This window comes from Harpia harpyja, chromosome 3, assembly GCF_026419915.1.
Source record: "Harpia harpyja isolate bHarHar1 chromosome 3, bHarHar1 primary haplotype, whole genome shotgun sequence".
NCBI classification, from domain to species: Eukaryota; Metazoa; Chordata; class Aves; order Accipitriformes; family Accipitridae; genus Harpia; species Harpia harpyja.
Genome location: NC_068942.1, coordinates 77,055,338 through 77,071,514, shown reverse-complemented (window position 1 = coordinate 77,071,514; position 16,177 = coordinate 77,055,338). Strand labels below are relative to the sequence as shown.

At 52.5% G+C, this 16,177-nt stretch overlaps 1 protein-coding gene across 5 annotated transcripts in view; it reads left to right on the top strand.

Annotated features, from left to right (window-relative positions):
• Window positions 1-16,177, top strand: part of DAAM1 (dishevelled associated activator of morphogenesis 1) — a 98,707-nt gene that overhangs the window by 57,803 nt on the left and 24,727 nt on the right. For all 5 annotated transcript variants that reach the window (XM_052783492.1, XM_052783488.1, XM_052783489.1 and 2 more), the window contains 12 exons: window positions 6,851-6,922; window positions 9,554-9,648; window positions 11,494-11,827; window positions 12,324-12,434; window positions 12,553-12,656; window positions 13,087-13,153; window positions 13,501-13,618; window positions 13,743-13,881; window positions 14,371-14,429; window positions 14,768-14,955; window positions 15,276-15,584; window positions 15,700-15,807. In XM_052783492.1, the coding sequence (XP_052639452.1) occupies window positions 6,851-6,922; window positions 9,554-9,648; window positions 11,494-11,827; window positions 12,324-12,434; window positions 12,553-12,656; window positions 13,087-13,153; window positions 13,501-13,618; window positions 13,743-13,881; window positions 14,371-14,429; window positions 14,768-14,955; window positions 15,276-15,584; window positions 15,700-15,807 (1,704 nt within the window). The remainder of the gene's footprint in view (window positions 1-6,850; window positions 6,923-9,553; window positions 9,649-11,493; window positions 11,828-12,323; window positions 12,435-12,552; window positions 12,657-13,086; window positions 13,154-13,500; window positions 13,619-13,742; window positions 13,882-14,370; window positions 14,430-14,767; window positions 14,956-15,275; window positions 15,585-15,699; window positions 15,808-16,177) is intronic.

Sequence of the window (16,177 nt, the reverse complement as noted above, 5' to 3'; positions counted from 1 at the left end):
CTGAGCATCCAGATATACCTGTGGTTATTGCAGCAGCAGGTTGAAATATCATCTCAGGTGTCATTTTCTCAGGCTGACAGAAAAACGATCTGTTTGCATGGCTGGGGGTATTTTTCAATAGGAAATGTTTATAGTTTTTATCTTTAAAGGTAATTCCCTTTTTAGTTCCAATCACAACACACTTTTGTTTAAGCAAGGTTTTTTTCCGTCTCTGGCCAAAAAATGCATCTGTTAGCAATCTTTTTGGATTTTAAAGCGAAGCTTTTCAAACAATGAACCAGCTGACTACGAAAGGCATCTGGTCATGCTATATTTGCTTATGGGGAGCATAATTTTTAAACCCTGGGAAAAGCGTACAAGGGCATGTGTGTATTTGTAGAGCAGAGGGTATAGCAAGTGTTAGCATACATAAAACCAGTGGTCTGGGATGGGGTGGCTCGAACCCCGAGATCCCAACTCGGGGGGAATCTGATGAGGTTACAGCCCTTCGCAGCATTGTTCCATGGGGAAGGGGCTTTAGTTGTGTCATTTAGGTTTTGTTGCAGGGGTACCTGGGTGGGCCAAGCGGCTGGAGGGACAATGGAGACCCGGAGGGCTACGGTGGGCCAAAACGTCCACCAGCGCACACCTGGCAACAGCTCGGCCATGTCAGCAGAGCTGGGCTGGATTTAAACCTCCCGTGCAGGCTGCAGACCTGTCGGTTTTAAAACCCATCCGCACCACTGTCTGCTTCTTTTTTGACCTTGCAAACAGCATCCAGGTGGATTATCCGTGGCAGGAAGGGAGGGGGGTTGTCCAAAACGTGGGCTGCCAGCTGCCGCCGGCTTTCCCTTGCTTGGCTGTTACGGAGCAGCAAGGAGGGGTGGGGAACCCTGTGCAAAATGAAAATGCAATCAGGAGGATGCATAAAAATTAAGGGGTTTGCTTCCGTTTTTACAGCAGATGCCAACTGAAGAGGGGTTTTTTTTTAACCCCTTGCTGTGACTTTCCTGGTGTGAAGTTCTCCTGGGGCAGACCAGCCTTGCAGGTGATGCCGAGAGGGAGGTGAACCATCAAAGTCACGAGCGTTGTCGCTAAAGGGCTCTCCAGTGTTTGCTCGGAGCTGGTTGCTGTGAGCCAGCCCTTTCCTTCTAACTTGGTTTCACCTTGAAGGATCTAACCTGGTGTGTTGGATGTCAGGTGGGTGGGGAACCTGGCCGGCCACCCTCCGGGGCTCAGTTACCCAGAGCAGCTCCAGATCCATCACCACCACCATGGGCTGCAAGTGTGGGAAGGAGGCTGCTGAATCAGAGAGAGACATCTCCTGCAGGCTGGGCATCTAAAAGGTGTCACCAGAAGCTTGATTTAGAAGCAAAGCAGCCCTAACGAAGCACTGAGGAGCTTCACAGGTGTCTTTCTCCCCACTTCCATGGGGTCATGCTGCAAGCAGGAGGGTGCATTACTCCCAGCAGCTGTGTTCCTGCAGGTCAGAGCAGCAGGAGCTGGTGGGGACACACCTTCCAGGTGTAAATAACAGTGCCCAAACAGGGCTGAGACCGGCCTGCAAACTACTTTCAAGCCACCACTGTCTGAGCTGCCACCTCCTCTGTGCTGCTGCCCAGTGTCCCAAGGATGGTCACTGGGATGAGCAAGGGCACTTCTGCTTGTGGGAGCTGCTGGCACCCCGAGGGGGAGGCATGCCGGCTGTGGAAGTGTCGGGCTTGTCACCAAGACGTGGCAGGGCTGCGGAGCGTGAAGTCTCCCCCGGAGGAGCAAAGGGATGGCTGGAGCTGGCGGATCGGTGACCTTTGCTTCGAAAAGCTCCCACTAATGAGGCACCTTGCCTGGGTGCTGACGGAGGGGATGGAGCTTGTTCACTGGGTTCACACCACGACAACCCTCCACCACTGCCACCACGGTGCAAAACAGCCGAGCAGCAGCATCCGTCAGCCCCATGCATGGAGCTTGGGGGCGAAGGGGCAGCGGAGGGGAGGAGAAGGCACAGCAGTGCCGGGGCCACAGCTGATGTGATCTGTATTTTTGCCAGGTCCCTGGAAGGAAGAAGTGGATGTCGGGGGGAGCGGGTGGGAAATGAAGGAGGGGACAGGGCAAAGATTGCCCTTGGTTGCCCGGCTTTGGCGTTTCCTAATTTTTGCAGCAGAGCACGTGTGTCCGTCAGGGCCGTTTCCTGGAGGACAGTGAGGGATGTTGGTGCAAATGTTACAGATGAGAAGGGATGCCTGTCCCTGCACTATGCAATTACAGCCATCAGCCTGCCTCTAAAAGAGCAGCTCGTAGTAAGCCACAGCATGGCATCAGGCTGTCAGCGGGGTTCGGATCAGCCCTCGCTTCTGTGCTTCTTGAGAACAAAGCGAACACAGCAAAGAGCTAAACACAGCCCAGAGAAGAAATTGGGAGATGTTTGTGTCCCTGGTGCCAGACGGGTGGGATGCGATGGAGCATCCTGGTGAGCTGACGTTGGCGGTACTCAGCTCCATGTCTGGGGATCCCTCGTCAAAGGCAGGCAGCAAAACTCACATCCCCAAAACCCACCCTGGGTACTGGGAAACCATTTTACAAATTCACCCTTTCAACCCATGGTGCCCAGAGAGGTTCCTCTGTTCTCCTGCCTCTGAGCAAAGCCTTGTGAGTCATTTCCCTCCAGGCTTGTCACTTTGTCGGGAGATCTCTTTACCACCACCACATGCACTAAAGGACACTTATCAGTGTGCTGTAGACCATTAGCCGCAGTAATTACCACTGAGCAATGTCCTGCAGTGAGCTGAGGGAAGCCCGTGCCCTGATCTTTGCCGGCTTTATTGTGCAGTCCCCCTTTGCCTGGGAAGCTGCTTTCTGATGAGCCTGCCCGGCTGCTCATCTGAATTAATGAGGTTCTGCTGCACTTAATTGAGAGTGCTCTCTAAATTGGGGGTTTCAGGGAGGAAATGCAAGAGCCCGAGGGAGCCGAGCAAAGGGAAATATTTATAATGCAGCATGTTAATTATAAATGAGCAGTTTAGCCAATTTTGTTGTTCAGCCTCCCTCCACCCCCTGGAGACCTTTATTTTTGTGCTCCACTGCTTCTTTTCAGCCCTAAATGAGCAGCAGGTCCGGATCCCTGCCCGCCTCACAGGTGTTCACACCACGTGGGAAGGTCCTGGGATATGGGATGAGCCGGCCTCGCTGCCTTCCCACCCCATTCCTCAGCATGGATCTCGCTCCCTGTGCAAATCTGCTGACTGGGTGCATCTGGACAGCTCTTGGTGCTGTGCCGTGGTAGGGACCTTGCCGCCCTTCCCAGTTGGTGTCGCTGCTGGGAGTTCTGGTGGGAGAGGGATGCTCCTTATAAGAGGTGCTGGTGGTACCCTGGGGTGATGGGGAGGACCTCCAGTGACGTCTCCAGGAGGTGACAGGAGCTGGTCCCTTTTTGGACCATGTTCAAGGCACACATGGGTGCCCCAGCTCCGCCATCCCCCAGGGCACTGTTTGCATGCCAGCCTCTAAAGCAGGGCAGGAAAGCTGGGAAAATCACAGTCTTTGCCCACAGGCTTTGCAGGGTTTGTGCAGAGCCTTCCCGCAGCGGAGCGTAGGATTGCTTGGAGGGCTGGCTTGGCAGATGTGCACGGGGCTCGTGGCTCCCCAGCATCCCTCCCTTCTTCTTCAGTGCCTCTGTCATGTTTACGTGCTCTCTTTCTGGTGCATTTAGACATCGTGCTGGGTACGGCTGTGCTTTTGCACACTGGAGCAGACAGGAGTGTCCTTTAGAAAGGCGTGCGATGTGAGCTGAGAAACCAGAAAGACCTGGCTGCCTGTGTCAGATGGGATCATCACCGAGCAGGAAGGTGGCCCGAGCCTCACCCCAGCCGCTTGGCATCACTGAGGAACCATGGGGTCATCCAGCAGGACGGGTGGGCAACACTGAATTGGGCTAGCACCAAGAAACTGCCCTTTGGTTGTGGGAAAATAATGCAAGCGATGCTCTGCAGATTGAACCTGCCATCGGGTACAGCCTGACCTCACATCCCCGTGTCGCCATGGTGGTTGGCCATGGGTAGTTCCCCCATATCCTGCTCCCACCTCGCTCCCGGGAACTGGTGGTCCCGCCTGGGTTAAGCTGTTGGCTCTAACCCACATGTTGCAGAAATGATGTGTGTTTCCCTGGGGTGACAAATACTTTGCAAAATACGACAGTTCACGTTTCTCGCCCAGCTCAGGAGAAGCAGAAGACCTTCCTTCGGCTCTGCAAGGGGTGGTGATATAATTTGTGCCTTTTCATTTGACTCGTAAATATGAATTACACCCCTGTTTCTCAAGCCCCCTGACGCTTTCTCCGTGCTCCTGAGCATCTTTCTGACAACCTGGATGTCTTTTGGCAGGCTGTATGTGAGCGGACATGCCAGCTGCCGGGATTCCTGCAGGCACGGCAGATGTTCCTCTGCACAATCCAGCAGTGGAAAGCTCTGAGCGACCAGACAGACGCAAGTGGCTGTCCGCTTCCCAGCCCCTTGGGAAGGTGTTGGGTTTCCCCCACTGTGGCAGAAACCTCCCCCTGGCCTTGGCTTCGGGTGGCCAGACTCGATGCTGGCAGGTGACAGTACCTGCACGTGGTCCCAGACGTGGCCAGAAATGTGGCAGGAGGGCAGCTGGACGGTCCCTGGGTTATTTGGAGAGGTTACTTCACCGAGTCGATTTGCCAGCGGATGGCGAGAGGTCTCTGCACCTCCGTCCTCTTGCCTTTGCTGCAGGCAAGTTTTCAGGAGAGGGGAAAGCAAAGAGAAGCCAGCACATCCCATTTTTCCTGGCTGCGAGAAGACCAAAGGCATCACTGTCTCTCCCCATCAGGCTGGGTGTTGCACACTCAGCCAGCAGATGAGCATTTCTCTTTTTTTAAGCACTATTTGGTCAGGATGGGGATGGTTTTATTTTGCTGGCAAAAACTAGTTGTCAGAGCATGACTATGAATGGTCCTCCATCCATGCAGAGGCAGGCGGTGGGACCTCCTTCAGGTTTGTTAGGTTTGGCACTAGCATAGGTAGGACAGATTTTGGGGTTGTTTTTCTAACATCTCAGAAAAATTCTTGCTCTCTGCTGATTCCCACTTGGGTAAAAAAAAAAATGTGGAGGGCAGGCGAATCAAGTGTTTCATTCAAAACCTCGGTTCTTGGCAGGAGAAGAAGGGGAGAACAACCCAAAGTATTAACACAGAGGGCAGGGAGGGCTGAATGCAGTCTTCTTGCTCAGGAAAGTTATTTTATTTGCTTTACACTTGACCAGATCTATAGAAGATTAAAAAAAAGTGAGGCTTGTGGATGTGCATCTGTCAGCGGGCAGCCTGCCCGAGAACATGGGCAGCCAGCACGGAGAGCTGCTCGTGGTGATCTGGTTACTGCCAGACTGGATCACAGCCACTTGGAGAGGGCTGGAGGTGGCCACAAGGCCACACGAGCAGCTTCTCTTGGCCCTCAGCATGTCACAGAAGATTCCCGATGGTTTGCCAGGTCCCTTGTTGCTCCCAAACTTCTTTTGTCCCCATCCCAGAGCCAGGCACAGCGAAGGGTCAGGTCTGCAGGGATGGGCTGCACTGCCTGGGGGGGGGAACTGGGTCCTGTCTAAATTACCTATCGCTGACTCCGTGTTTTCTCATCTTGGCAAGCTGCGGCTTGGAAAGTTTGGATGCACGAACATTTCCCACGTATGCCTCTTGAACTGCAGTAAATATTTGGGACTGTGCTCCTTGGGCTTGCTGAAATCAGCTGGAGGATCGGTAATTGTCTGCATGCACGGACGTGGGAGCAGAGGAGTAGGTCGTGCAGCTCCCACCGTCACAGGCGATTGCAGTGTAGGATGACCTTTGCAAACATCTCTTAAAGTGAGGGAGCAGGGAAAAGCTATGCAGCAAGTTGGGCTGCGAACTGAAGATGGTTAGTGAGGGAAGATGCCTGTGATGTGTAGTATCAGTTGACTCTACGGCCTAGATATGTGTGGCATTTCTGCTGTGAATCCTTTTTCTTCTTTTGGTATAAGTTTTTAGAGGAAAATTCAGAGGGGAAAAGGGTTGATTTTGAAGTATTCCCTCAAAATCTGCATACTTGCTCCAAGCAGTCCCTGGGGACATGCAGCATAATCTATCCAAGCTATGCTCAGAGGTCCTTCAGTCATGTCCTACAAGAACATGGTAGAACCTGAAAACTCCTTGTGAGTCCCACCAGATGCAGGGCATCGTAGACCGGGATGATGAAATGAGGCTGTGCATCATTCAGTGTCATAGATCATGGGCCCAGGGGTGACATCCTTTAACGGGGGATATTGCCAAGTGCATGTTCTCTCCTAACAACTGATGAAGCTCCCAGAGGAGCTGTCTGTTATGCCTGGAGTCTCTCTCAGGATGTTGGTAAATCGTGGTCCTGCTCCAAGAGTGGAGCCTAGTTCATGTCACATTTATTCACTCTTCATTACTTGTAAGAGGCTCTTGTTTTTTTCCCCAAAGCACATTCATCAAGGCTGTGCAGCCAAAACTTCAAGGGCACTGTAGAGTCAGTATAAGAGAAATCTGAATGTAAAATTTCACTGTGGTTTCTCCGAAGCTGATAATCACAAGACTGATGTGGTATCATTGGGGCAGAGTTTGGTCACAGGCAGATGGTGTAACATAGATCGTATATAAAATATGCTAGTTCAATAAATCAGGTGATGTTCCCATAGCTGGAGCTGTCAGTGGTGAGCTCAGAATGTAGAAAGACACGCTTATATTGATATAAAGTAATGCAAGAGCTCAAGGGCACTTCAGAGGTGGTTGGTCATGAAGGGCAGGGGATGTTAACACTATTTCTACTAATCTGCTGTCTTTGTTTCACTTTTATCCCCTCCCCAGGACCAGGAAGAAAATAAAGGAGCCACCAGCTGGCCGGAGTTTTATATTGATCAGCTGAATTCAATGGCTGCTGTAAGTATTTCTCCAATGCTTTGGTGCTTGCGAACCCCATATGGGGCAGCAGTGCAGTGGTGGCAGTCGGCAGCACAGCCAGCGTTGTGCCCGAGAGGGTGACAAAGTTGTGACCTGGCTGTTTTCAGCCTTTCGGGTCTGCAGGTCTCTCAATAATTTGGAGTTGGCGGTAGCTTGCAATCTGTCCTAGAAGTTCAGAAACCCCTGATGTAAGGATTTAAGGATATCTGCCATTAGACCAACAGATAGCGCTGGAAAACAGAGGCATTTTCTATGGCAGGAAGGGCATTTCATCTTGCCCCAGGCTGGGAGGCTGCAAGACAGATGGCAAACAGCAGCTCTCTGTATAAAACCACCAGGCTGGTTTTTAAAGACCCCATTTGATTGTGCAATGCTGCTGGGGCACCAAGCTGCTGTGGTTGCTTTGAAGCTGATAGCTCCTGTGCTTTTTCATGGATGCCTGCTACCACCTTGCTCCTGAGACAGCCTTCTGTGCTGGGCGGCCACAGTGAAACACGACGCTGCTGGTTGTCCGTCCCATGAGGCACGTGTTTAGATGTAATTTTATGAAATGCTTTCTTGCCAGGTGAGACAGAAATAGCACTCTTCTGTAGGAAATACAGTTTATTTCCTGCAAAGCTGCACAGTTCAGAGCTCCTCCATCCTCGCTTCTGCTTTCAGAATCGGAAGGTGACGAGGTTTGTGGCCGCTGCACTAGAGATGTGAGCAGCATGGAAAACGAAAAAGAAAAGCATAATTTTTCTCTTTTTTTTCCTCCGTGTTTGCCCTGCTGTCATGGGGCCAGGGTGACGGGGAAGGTAGGGCTGGGTGGGGGAGTGGGGACAGAGGGGTGAAGCAGAGGGCTGCGAGCCAGGAGGGAGCATTCTGCTCCCCTCCGGGAAGGCAGGGATGCCCAGGGCTGGCCATGTGCTGCCAGCCGGTTGAAGCCCTGAGCCTGAGCAGAGCTTGTGATCAAAGCCTGCCAGATGCCTGGAGGGTGGCTTTGATCTCCCTGACACGCTGTCGAAGAGGAGCTGGGTTAAATGCGGGCATCAGTGCAGCTCTTTACATCTGCTGGGACCCTTTCTCCCTCCTTTGCTTTAGCCTCGGCTGGTGCTGGCAGGGCTCACCCTGACACCTCCGAGGGCCCAGCGCCGTCGGATGGTGCAGGACGTACCCAGGGTATTTCTTTAGCTCTGGCCTTGGTTGCATTAGTTGGGGTGAGCAAGCCGTACCCCATGCATGCCCAGGGCTGCAGGCAGCCGTGCTACTCGGGTAAAGCCGCAGGAGCCAGGGTCCTGGCCCCCAGTGCCAGCTTGATAGCAAAATCCAGTGTGGGAGATGCCGAGGGCATCCCGTGCACACAGCCACTGTCCCCAACATGGATGCACGTTAGGGGGTTGCACTGGGAGACCTGGGAGCGACAGGGTTGGCAGGATCCACCCTGGCTGACCCCGAGCGTGGCTGCAGCATCCCGTCCCCTCCAGGCTGCAGGGCGTCCCCTGAGCCCCCCACCTCCTCTGCGGGGGCACATGGGTACCTGTTGGGATGCATGGGTGCCAGGGCAGGCTAAAGGACCCTTCTTTCTCCCCTACCCCAATTTAACACCTTCCCTCTGTGGACCCCCAATTAGTATTGGCTTAGCCCGCTGCATCCCAGCCCTGGAAATGCATCGAGATTCACGTCACCCGGATGTCACCTGTGGCATCTCTGAGCAGGGTTCAGCCAGACACTTTCTTATGGGATACTGTGATGCACTTATTTACCTCTTTCCTTTACAAAGTGTGTTTCCTGGAGGGTCGTGGGCTGGAGGGGACATGCCAGGATTTACATCCAGAGCCCACGAGTTGGGAAGCTCCTTGCCTGAATTGCAGCCTTTCCCTCTCTCTTCTCCGAGTCTGAGGGATGCAGGGGGACAGTCATGAGCATCCTCCCAGCGTGGGCTTGTCTGGGTGAGTTGCAGGTCAGGAATTTGGGGTGACACCACTCCTGCCTGCAGGGCGTTAACTCTGGAACTTAATGATCACGCAGGACAATGCTAAGTGTGTCCTTTTGAGGTGGTGATCCAGCTGTCCCAGTTGTCTCAGGGCAGTGAAGCCCAGCATCTTGCCAGGGCTTGCTGGGGGGTGAGGACTGGTTTGGGGAAGAGGGCACTGGGTTGCTGCGGCCTCGCTCAGCACCGGCCGATGTTTGTTTCCTGCTGCTTTGAAACAAAACCCAAGTGGCTGGGGAGATGCAAGGCCATCAGCAACGCTGCTCCAAAGCCAATGTGAGTTGAGGTGTCGCTGACTTGTGATGCCCCAAACACTCGCAGCTTAATTTTACATGTGCTAGCGAGTTGTCTGGGTGCTTGCAGGCAGCCGTCTTCAGCCTAAAGCGACGCATTCACCCTGCTGTCCCCAGTCCAGGCCATCTCCTTGCAGACCACAGGAGTTTTTCCAAACTGCCCCTTTTCCCAAGTTCTGCGATTGCCATAAGGATCTGGACTTCAGACTTCCAGAGTCAGTTTAGGGTCCCAGCTCCGTCCCCATGGCTTGGCACGGCATGGCAAGGTGGCGGGTGCTCCCACTCCTTGGGCACAAGCTTCGCAGGGAAACCTCCCCTCTTATATCTGCCTTTCTCTTTTCACAGAGGAAATCGCTGATCGCTTTGGAAAAAGAAGATGAGGAGGAGAGAAATAAAACAATTGAAAGTTTGAAGACTGCACTGCGGACGAAACCAATGAGGCAATTCCCTTCCTTTCCTGGCTTTGTCGCCGCGGACATGGGTCTTGATTCCTGACCTCTGGTGGAGGGGGGGTTAAATAGAAGTATAAATGGGGCCTGCTCAGGATGAGGGAGGCAAGGGCCCTGAAACACCACTTGCTTTTTTCAATTCACCTCTTGTCATTTTTTTCCTTTTCCTCGGTCCTTTTAGTGGCTGAGAGCCACCAGGACCTTCACATCTGTTCAGGGAAATCAGGTGACTTTTTTTTTTTTTCAAATTTGCTTTTTTTCTCATTGGAACAGAATGTAAAAATTCCTTCCAGATTGAATTTAAAAAAAAAAAAAAAATCCAATTTTTGTTGGTCAACCAGGCCCTTTGTTTCAACTTCAACTTCTCTTGCACTTTTTAAAGGAATAAAATCACATGAATCTTCAGGCTTTTATGAAGAGAAAAAAAAATGTTGCTAGGAGGTTTTGATGGGGAGGATAAAGAAAGGGTGTGACTCTTTCTGAATGTCTGTAGTTTTTCCTAAATTCAGTTTCTCTGGAGTCTGCATGCACACATCTGCAAAACCTTTAAGATGCCTCAGGTCAACATTTTCTGATGGGAAAATGTTTCTTGACCCGGTCTGGTTATGGAAGAAACAGCTATTGCTTGTAATTGCATTCCCCTCTTCGGTTTCTCTTTTGCAATGGTTCTGGTGATGGTACTTGGTAAGAAATTCCCAGGGTCGAGGGCGAGCACCCAATTTCCATGGAACCTGGGCATCTTGGGTGCTGGCTCCCCACAGTCCCCTGGGAGCAGGGCTGTTACCCAGCCATGAAACTTTGCAAAGTCCTTAAAAGTGGTTTGTGAGTCTGTCTCGCTGGAAGTCAGAAGGATCCAGCAGGCTTTATAGACAATTTTACCTGTTGGACCTGCTTTTGCTCCCAGGGAAGTGAACATCAAATTTCCTATTGACTTTGGCTGGAAGAAGAGCAGGCTTTGAAGCAGAGAAATCAGTTTTCCCCGAGCCTGCAATTACCCCTTTTGTTGCTGCGCATCAGCATGGCTTGTTTCGAATTAAAATCATCCCAGTGCTGGGATGTTCTTGGCTCATTTGCTTTCCGAGCCCATGCCTTTTGCCAAACCAGAATACACCCATGCCTGGATGGCATCGGGCAGGGAGGTCCTAAAATGCCTGAGCAGCGTGCAGTGTTATGTCTGCCTGCTCTAGCGAATCTGCCTGGGGCACTGCCATGCATTTGCTGCCTGCTTTCTATTTAGCGGTGTTACAAGTCATCATAAAAATCAGAAATCCCTTAAAATTGGTGAGATGTACCTAAGGGAGGAGAAGGATGTGGGTGGTGAGGCAGGAGAGGCAGCAGAAAGCAGAAAGTCTGACAGGCATCATGGTCACGGGCTCAGCTGACATTGGGGTGTCTGTGGCTGACAAGGAGGTGACTCCAGCGCTTGGGAGTTTCTTCCAGTCCTGTGCAAAACTGGTCCCAAGCGAGTGAGATTTAAGACTCAGGTTGGGGACTGGGAAGGTTTTGCAGCAGCGTGGCTGCAAACTCCTAACCTCCACCCTGGGGCTTGTGCTGATGGCTGGGTTAGCTGGTCCTCTTCCAAATATCCTACCTCTGGACAACCTTGTGCAGATGGTGCCTGGTTGCCTACGCTACCGGGCACTGATTAAATTGATTTTTGCAATCCCATCCCTGTCTCTGGGCTGTAGGAGTCCTGCAGGCTTTTTGCTGTCCAAAGTCCAGGAAAAAATATATAAGAAGGTCCTGGGTTTACAACAACAGACAAGTCAGCCCTGTTTGAGGGTAAAAGGGTCCTTTAGCATTTGGTGTTAAAGCTAGAAACCCTCTTTCTAACAGGTTTGTAACCCGGTTCATCGACCTGGATGGCTTGTCGTGTATTCTGAACTTTCTCAAAAGCATGGACTATGAGACGGCAGAGTCTCGGATACATACCTCGCTCATTGGATGTATAAAAGCACTAATGAACAACTCCCTGGGCCGGGCTCACGTCCTGGCCCATTCGGAGAGTATTAACGTAATCGCTCAGAGTCTGAGCACGGAGAATATTAAGACGAAGGTGGCAGTGCTGGAAATCATGGGCGCTGTGTGCCTGGTTCCCGGGGGCCACAAAAAGGTACTGGAGGCAATGCTGCACTACCAGAAATACGCCAGCGAACGGACTCGTTTTCAGGTAGGTGGGTCTCAACTTGCCCCTCAGCTCCTGAAATTCGGCATTCTTGTCCCTTCTTCCTCCTTGATATCTAAATGCTGCTTGCAAATGATTTATTATGGCCGTTTGCAACTTAGATACTCTGGGAATTACCCCAGAACCATGTCTGATGGGATCTGCAGCTGAGCAAAGAGTGAGGAACCACTCTTTAAGGTTTTAACACCTTTAACACAATTTAAGGCAACACCCCCCCCCCCAAAAAAAATTCTTCCTTGTGCAGGGTCGCTGGGATCACAGCTCTGCAAGGCTGCAGCACATCTGGATGGGCTGATGTTAGCCGAAATGGGTGCTGGGGTGGGCTGCATTACAGCAGGCAGCAGCTGATGATCCATCGCCAGCAGGTTGCTGCAGGGGCTGTAGGAGCATCACGAGGAGTTGTTCCTGCATGCGTCCCCTGACTGTTTGTGCAGCATTGGGGCTGTCACTGGGTGTTTAACTGACATTGTGTGTTTGGCAGACGCTGATCAATGACTTGGACAAGAGCACGGGGCGGTATCGGGATGAAGTGAGCCTCAAGACAGCCATCATGTCCTTCATCAACGCAGTCCTGAGCCAAGGGGCAGGCGTGGTGAGCGCTGGGGCTCTTGGAGAGGGAGGTGTTTTGGTGGGTTTGGGGTGGTTTTATTTTAATAAGCTTGCTGAGGATGTGCATCTTGATGTGTTGACCCCACAACTGTCCCTTGCAGGAAAGCCTGGATTTCAGACTCCATCTGAGATATGAATTTCTTATGCTTGGGATCCAGCCAGTCATTGATAAACTAAGAGAGCATGAAAATTCAACCCTCGACCGGTGAGTAGTGACCCCCAGCCCACTGGCGTTTTTTGCCCTTGCCTTGCACCCTCTCTTTCTGGTTTCTGGACTTAGCCTTTGGGGAAAACATGTGAGTCTAGACTTACCCCTCTTGAGGAAATTCTTTGTTGTCACCAGAGAGGGAGGGGAAAGCCCCAGCATGGTTTTGCTGCGCTCTAACTTAGGGTTGAGCTGGGAAGGATGTGCCATCAGGGGCCTGGGGGATGCTGCCAGTCCTCCTCCTCCTCTTCGCATCCCAAAAGGCTCCTCGGACAGGCTGTAGTGACTGGGAGCTCGAGACTGAAGATCCGGTTGATGTTTCAAGTCTTGCTTGTCTCTGGGCTGCTGCCAGACTGGCTGCCTGCAATTTACTAATTGTCACATTCATATCTGCTTTTAACAGTCTGTTTTTTCCCCTTTTTTTCCTCAGGCACTTAGATTTTTTCGAAATGCTTAGAAACGAAGACGAACTGGAATTTGCCAAAAGATTTGAGCTGGTGAGTACGAATGTTGCTGATGCAAACACCGGCACTCAATGTCATGGTTCCTTTTAAAAGCACCTATGTGGCCTGGGACAAAGCACGGTCTTTTGGATAAAATTTGGAGGTTGGGAAATCTGTCTCCTGTTGCCCTGCTCTGTTGCAGCCTCCATCCTACAGTCTGCTTCATCCCTTTTCTCCTCTGGCTGCCGACCAGCGCTGTTTGCCCCCGTCAGGACAGTGGGGCTTGTCTGTCCATCAGCTGTGGGGTGGGGATGGCTCGTGGGGTTTGGAGCTCCGACTCAGGAAACAAGAGGTGCCGTCGCCGGTCTGATGGCCTGACCTCGCTTCGCTCCTATCCGCAGGTCCACATCGACACCAAAAGCGCGACTCAGATGTTCGAGCTGACGAGGAAGAGGCTGACACACACCGAGGCGTACCCGCACTTTATGTCTATTCTCCACCACTGTCTCCAAATGCCTTGTGAGTCCTGGGGGAAGCGAGGAAACCCACAGCTGCCGGGGGCTTGGCAGCCCACGTCTCCTCCCCGGGGGCACCAGCGATGTCCCTGCTGCTCCCCTTACTCTCTCCCCTCCTTCCCCGACAGATAAAAGAAGCGGCAACACTGTCCAGTACTGGCTGCTGCTTGACAGGATCGTGCAGCAGATCGTCATCCAGAGTGACAAAGGGCAGGACCCCGACGCCACTCCCCTGGAAAACTTCAATATCAAAAACGTCGTCCGAATGTGAGTGCTTGCCCGCCTTTCCCAGGGCTGGCTGCTGAGCAGCACCAACACGGGCCCGCCGTGGCTTTGCTGCCTCCTGCTCTGGCAGGCGAGAGGGCCAGGGCTGGGGGTTATCCCTGCCGGGTTGGCATCACTTTGACCTCTTAAGCACAATGTGCAGGTGAATTAAGCTCAGCCTCTGTGTCTTCAGTGAGCTATTTCCCCCAACCGCTGCTGTCACTGTTCCTTATTCATCACTTACTGTCACCCGCGGATGTTTCTGCTCCTCGGTCGGACAAGCCAGCACCCCTGGAGCTGTTGAGACAGCACTGCATCCCAGACTGCAAAACCCTGCTGGGGGGAGGCAAAGCAGAGGTGTTTGTTAGAAATACCAGTTTGGGAGCCTTAAATCCCACTGCCCATGCTTGCTCAGTCGTGTTTCTTGCTGGTGATGGTCACTTGTTTACTGTGGTAGGATTGTCTCACGTGCTACACGTCTTTTCCTTTTAGGTTAGTCAATGAAAATGAAGTGAAGCAGTGGAAAGAGCAAGCAGAAAAAATGCGAAAAGGTGAGTGATGGAGAGATATACGGCATTAACTTTAACCTTAGCGCACATGGTAAGCTAAACAGACAACGTATACATTTATTTAGCTGGATGGACTCTGCGGGCTTTATTGAGTGGCTGAGATAATATCACGCTATGGGGCTTACAAGGGAAATGGGCAAAAGAGATATTCGTTTTTTCATGGGGAGGCCCTGGCCAGGGTATTAAGGCCCAGCACATGCTCCCTTGTCTTAACTGCACAGCTTCTCTGCAGGGTAGTGTGGGGGTTAGTCCCCCACGTGCTGCCATTTACCAGAAGGGAGTGTTTGTAACCCAAAAGTGCTCTCGTGGGGCTGTTTCAGAGCACAGCGAGCTTCAGCAGAAGCTGGAGAAGAAGGAGCGGGAGTGCGATGCCAAGGCCCAGGAGAAGGAAGAAATGATGCAGACGCTGAACAAGATGAAGGAGAAGCTGGAAAAGGAGTCCAGCGAGCACAAGCAGGTCAAGCAGCAGGTGGCGGATCTCACGGCGCAGCTCCACGAGATGAGCAGGGTGAGGCCCCAAACCTCCTCCACATTGTGGCCCAGTCCCAAACCCCCTGCAAAAACCATGGGGTGATTTCTGGAGGCTGAGCTGTACAGGGGGCTGAGAAAGGTACTTTTTGGGAGGGCCACCCAGATGTCCGTCCCAGGTGATGGGGTGATTTTGCCTCTCCAGCTGCATCGGACCTCAGTCAGGAGTGCTAAAGCCTTTGAGTGCTTCCTATGCTGGTTAAATTTTGGCCAAAAAAATTAAAAATGGGCATGGGGGTGTTTCTTGGGTGGTGTCCCCCAGCTCCCTATGACCAGTCTCCCTTCCTCTTTCTCTCCCAGAGGGCGATCTGTGCTGCCAGCCCCGGAGGACCTCCCTTGCCACCAGGAGCTCCCGGTGGCCCTTTACCTTCTCCAGCTCCCGGATCCCTTCTTCCCCCTCCACCACCGCCGCCGCCCCCAGGGGGATGTCCCCCACCGCCTCCCCCACCACCCCCACCTCCAGGCGGTCCCCCACCCCCCCCCGGCCCCCCACCCCTGGATGGGGTGATGCCTCCCCCCGGAGCACCTCTGGGCTTGGCCCTCAAGAAGAAGAGCATCCCACAGCCGACGAACGCCCTCAAGTCCTTCAACTGGTCCAAGCTGCCAGAGGTAAGCCGGGAAATAATTTGGGCAGGGAAACTGGAGTATGCTGGATGGCCACCCGGTGATGTAAGGGCAGGTGGGCAGGGGACCCCCAACCTGCAATGCTCCTGCTGTCTTGCAGAACAAGCTGGCAGGCACCGTGTGGACCGACATAGATGATGCAAAAGTGTTCAAAATCCTGGATCTCGAAGACCTGGAAAGGACATTCTCCGCCTACCAAAGACAGCAGGTAACGGCTGGCCCGGGGCACATGCGGGGATCTGGGCAAGGTGCCACCGTTACGAGGTTGCGCGGTTTCACTTGTGGTCTCAAAACACATCTCCCATCATTATTTCATACCAACACCGTGTTTGGCAGATTGACTTGATCTGCTTTATCCTCTCATCCGTATGCCAGTGTCTTTTGCATTGAAGTGGCCGTTCACAGCTCGGAGTGCCTGAGTTCGCCCCTGCCCACACACCTGACCACGTGTGTCATGAAGATGGATTACAAAAGAAAACAAAAAAAAAGAGACAGGGAATGTATGAAAATAGCCCCCGGATGTGGCCACGGTTGGGTAATATTTTTGGATCGCTCTTAACAGCAACTGCTTCGTGTCT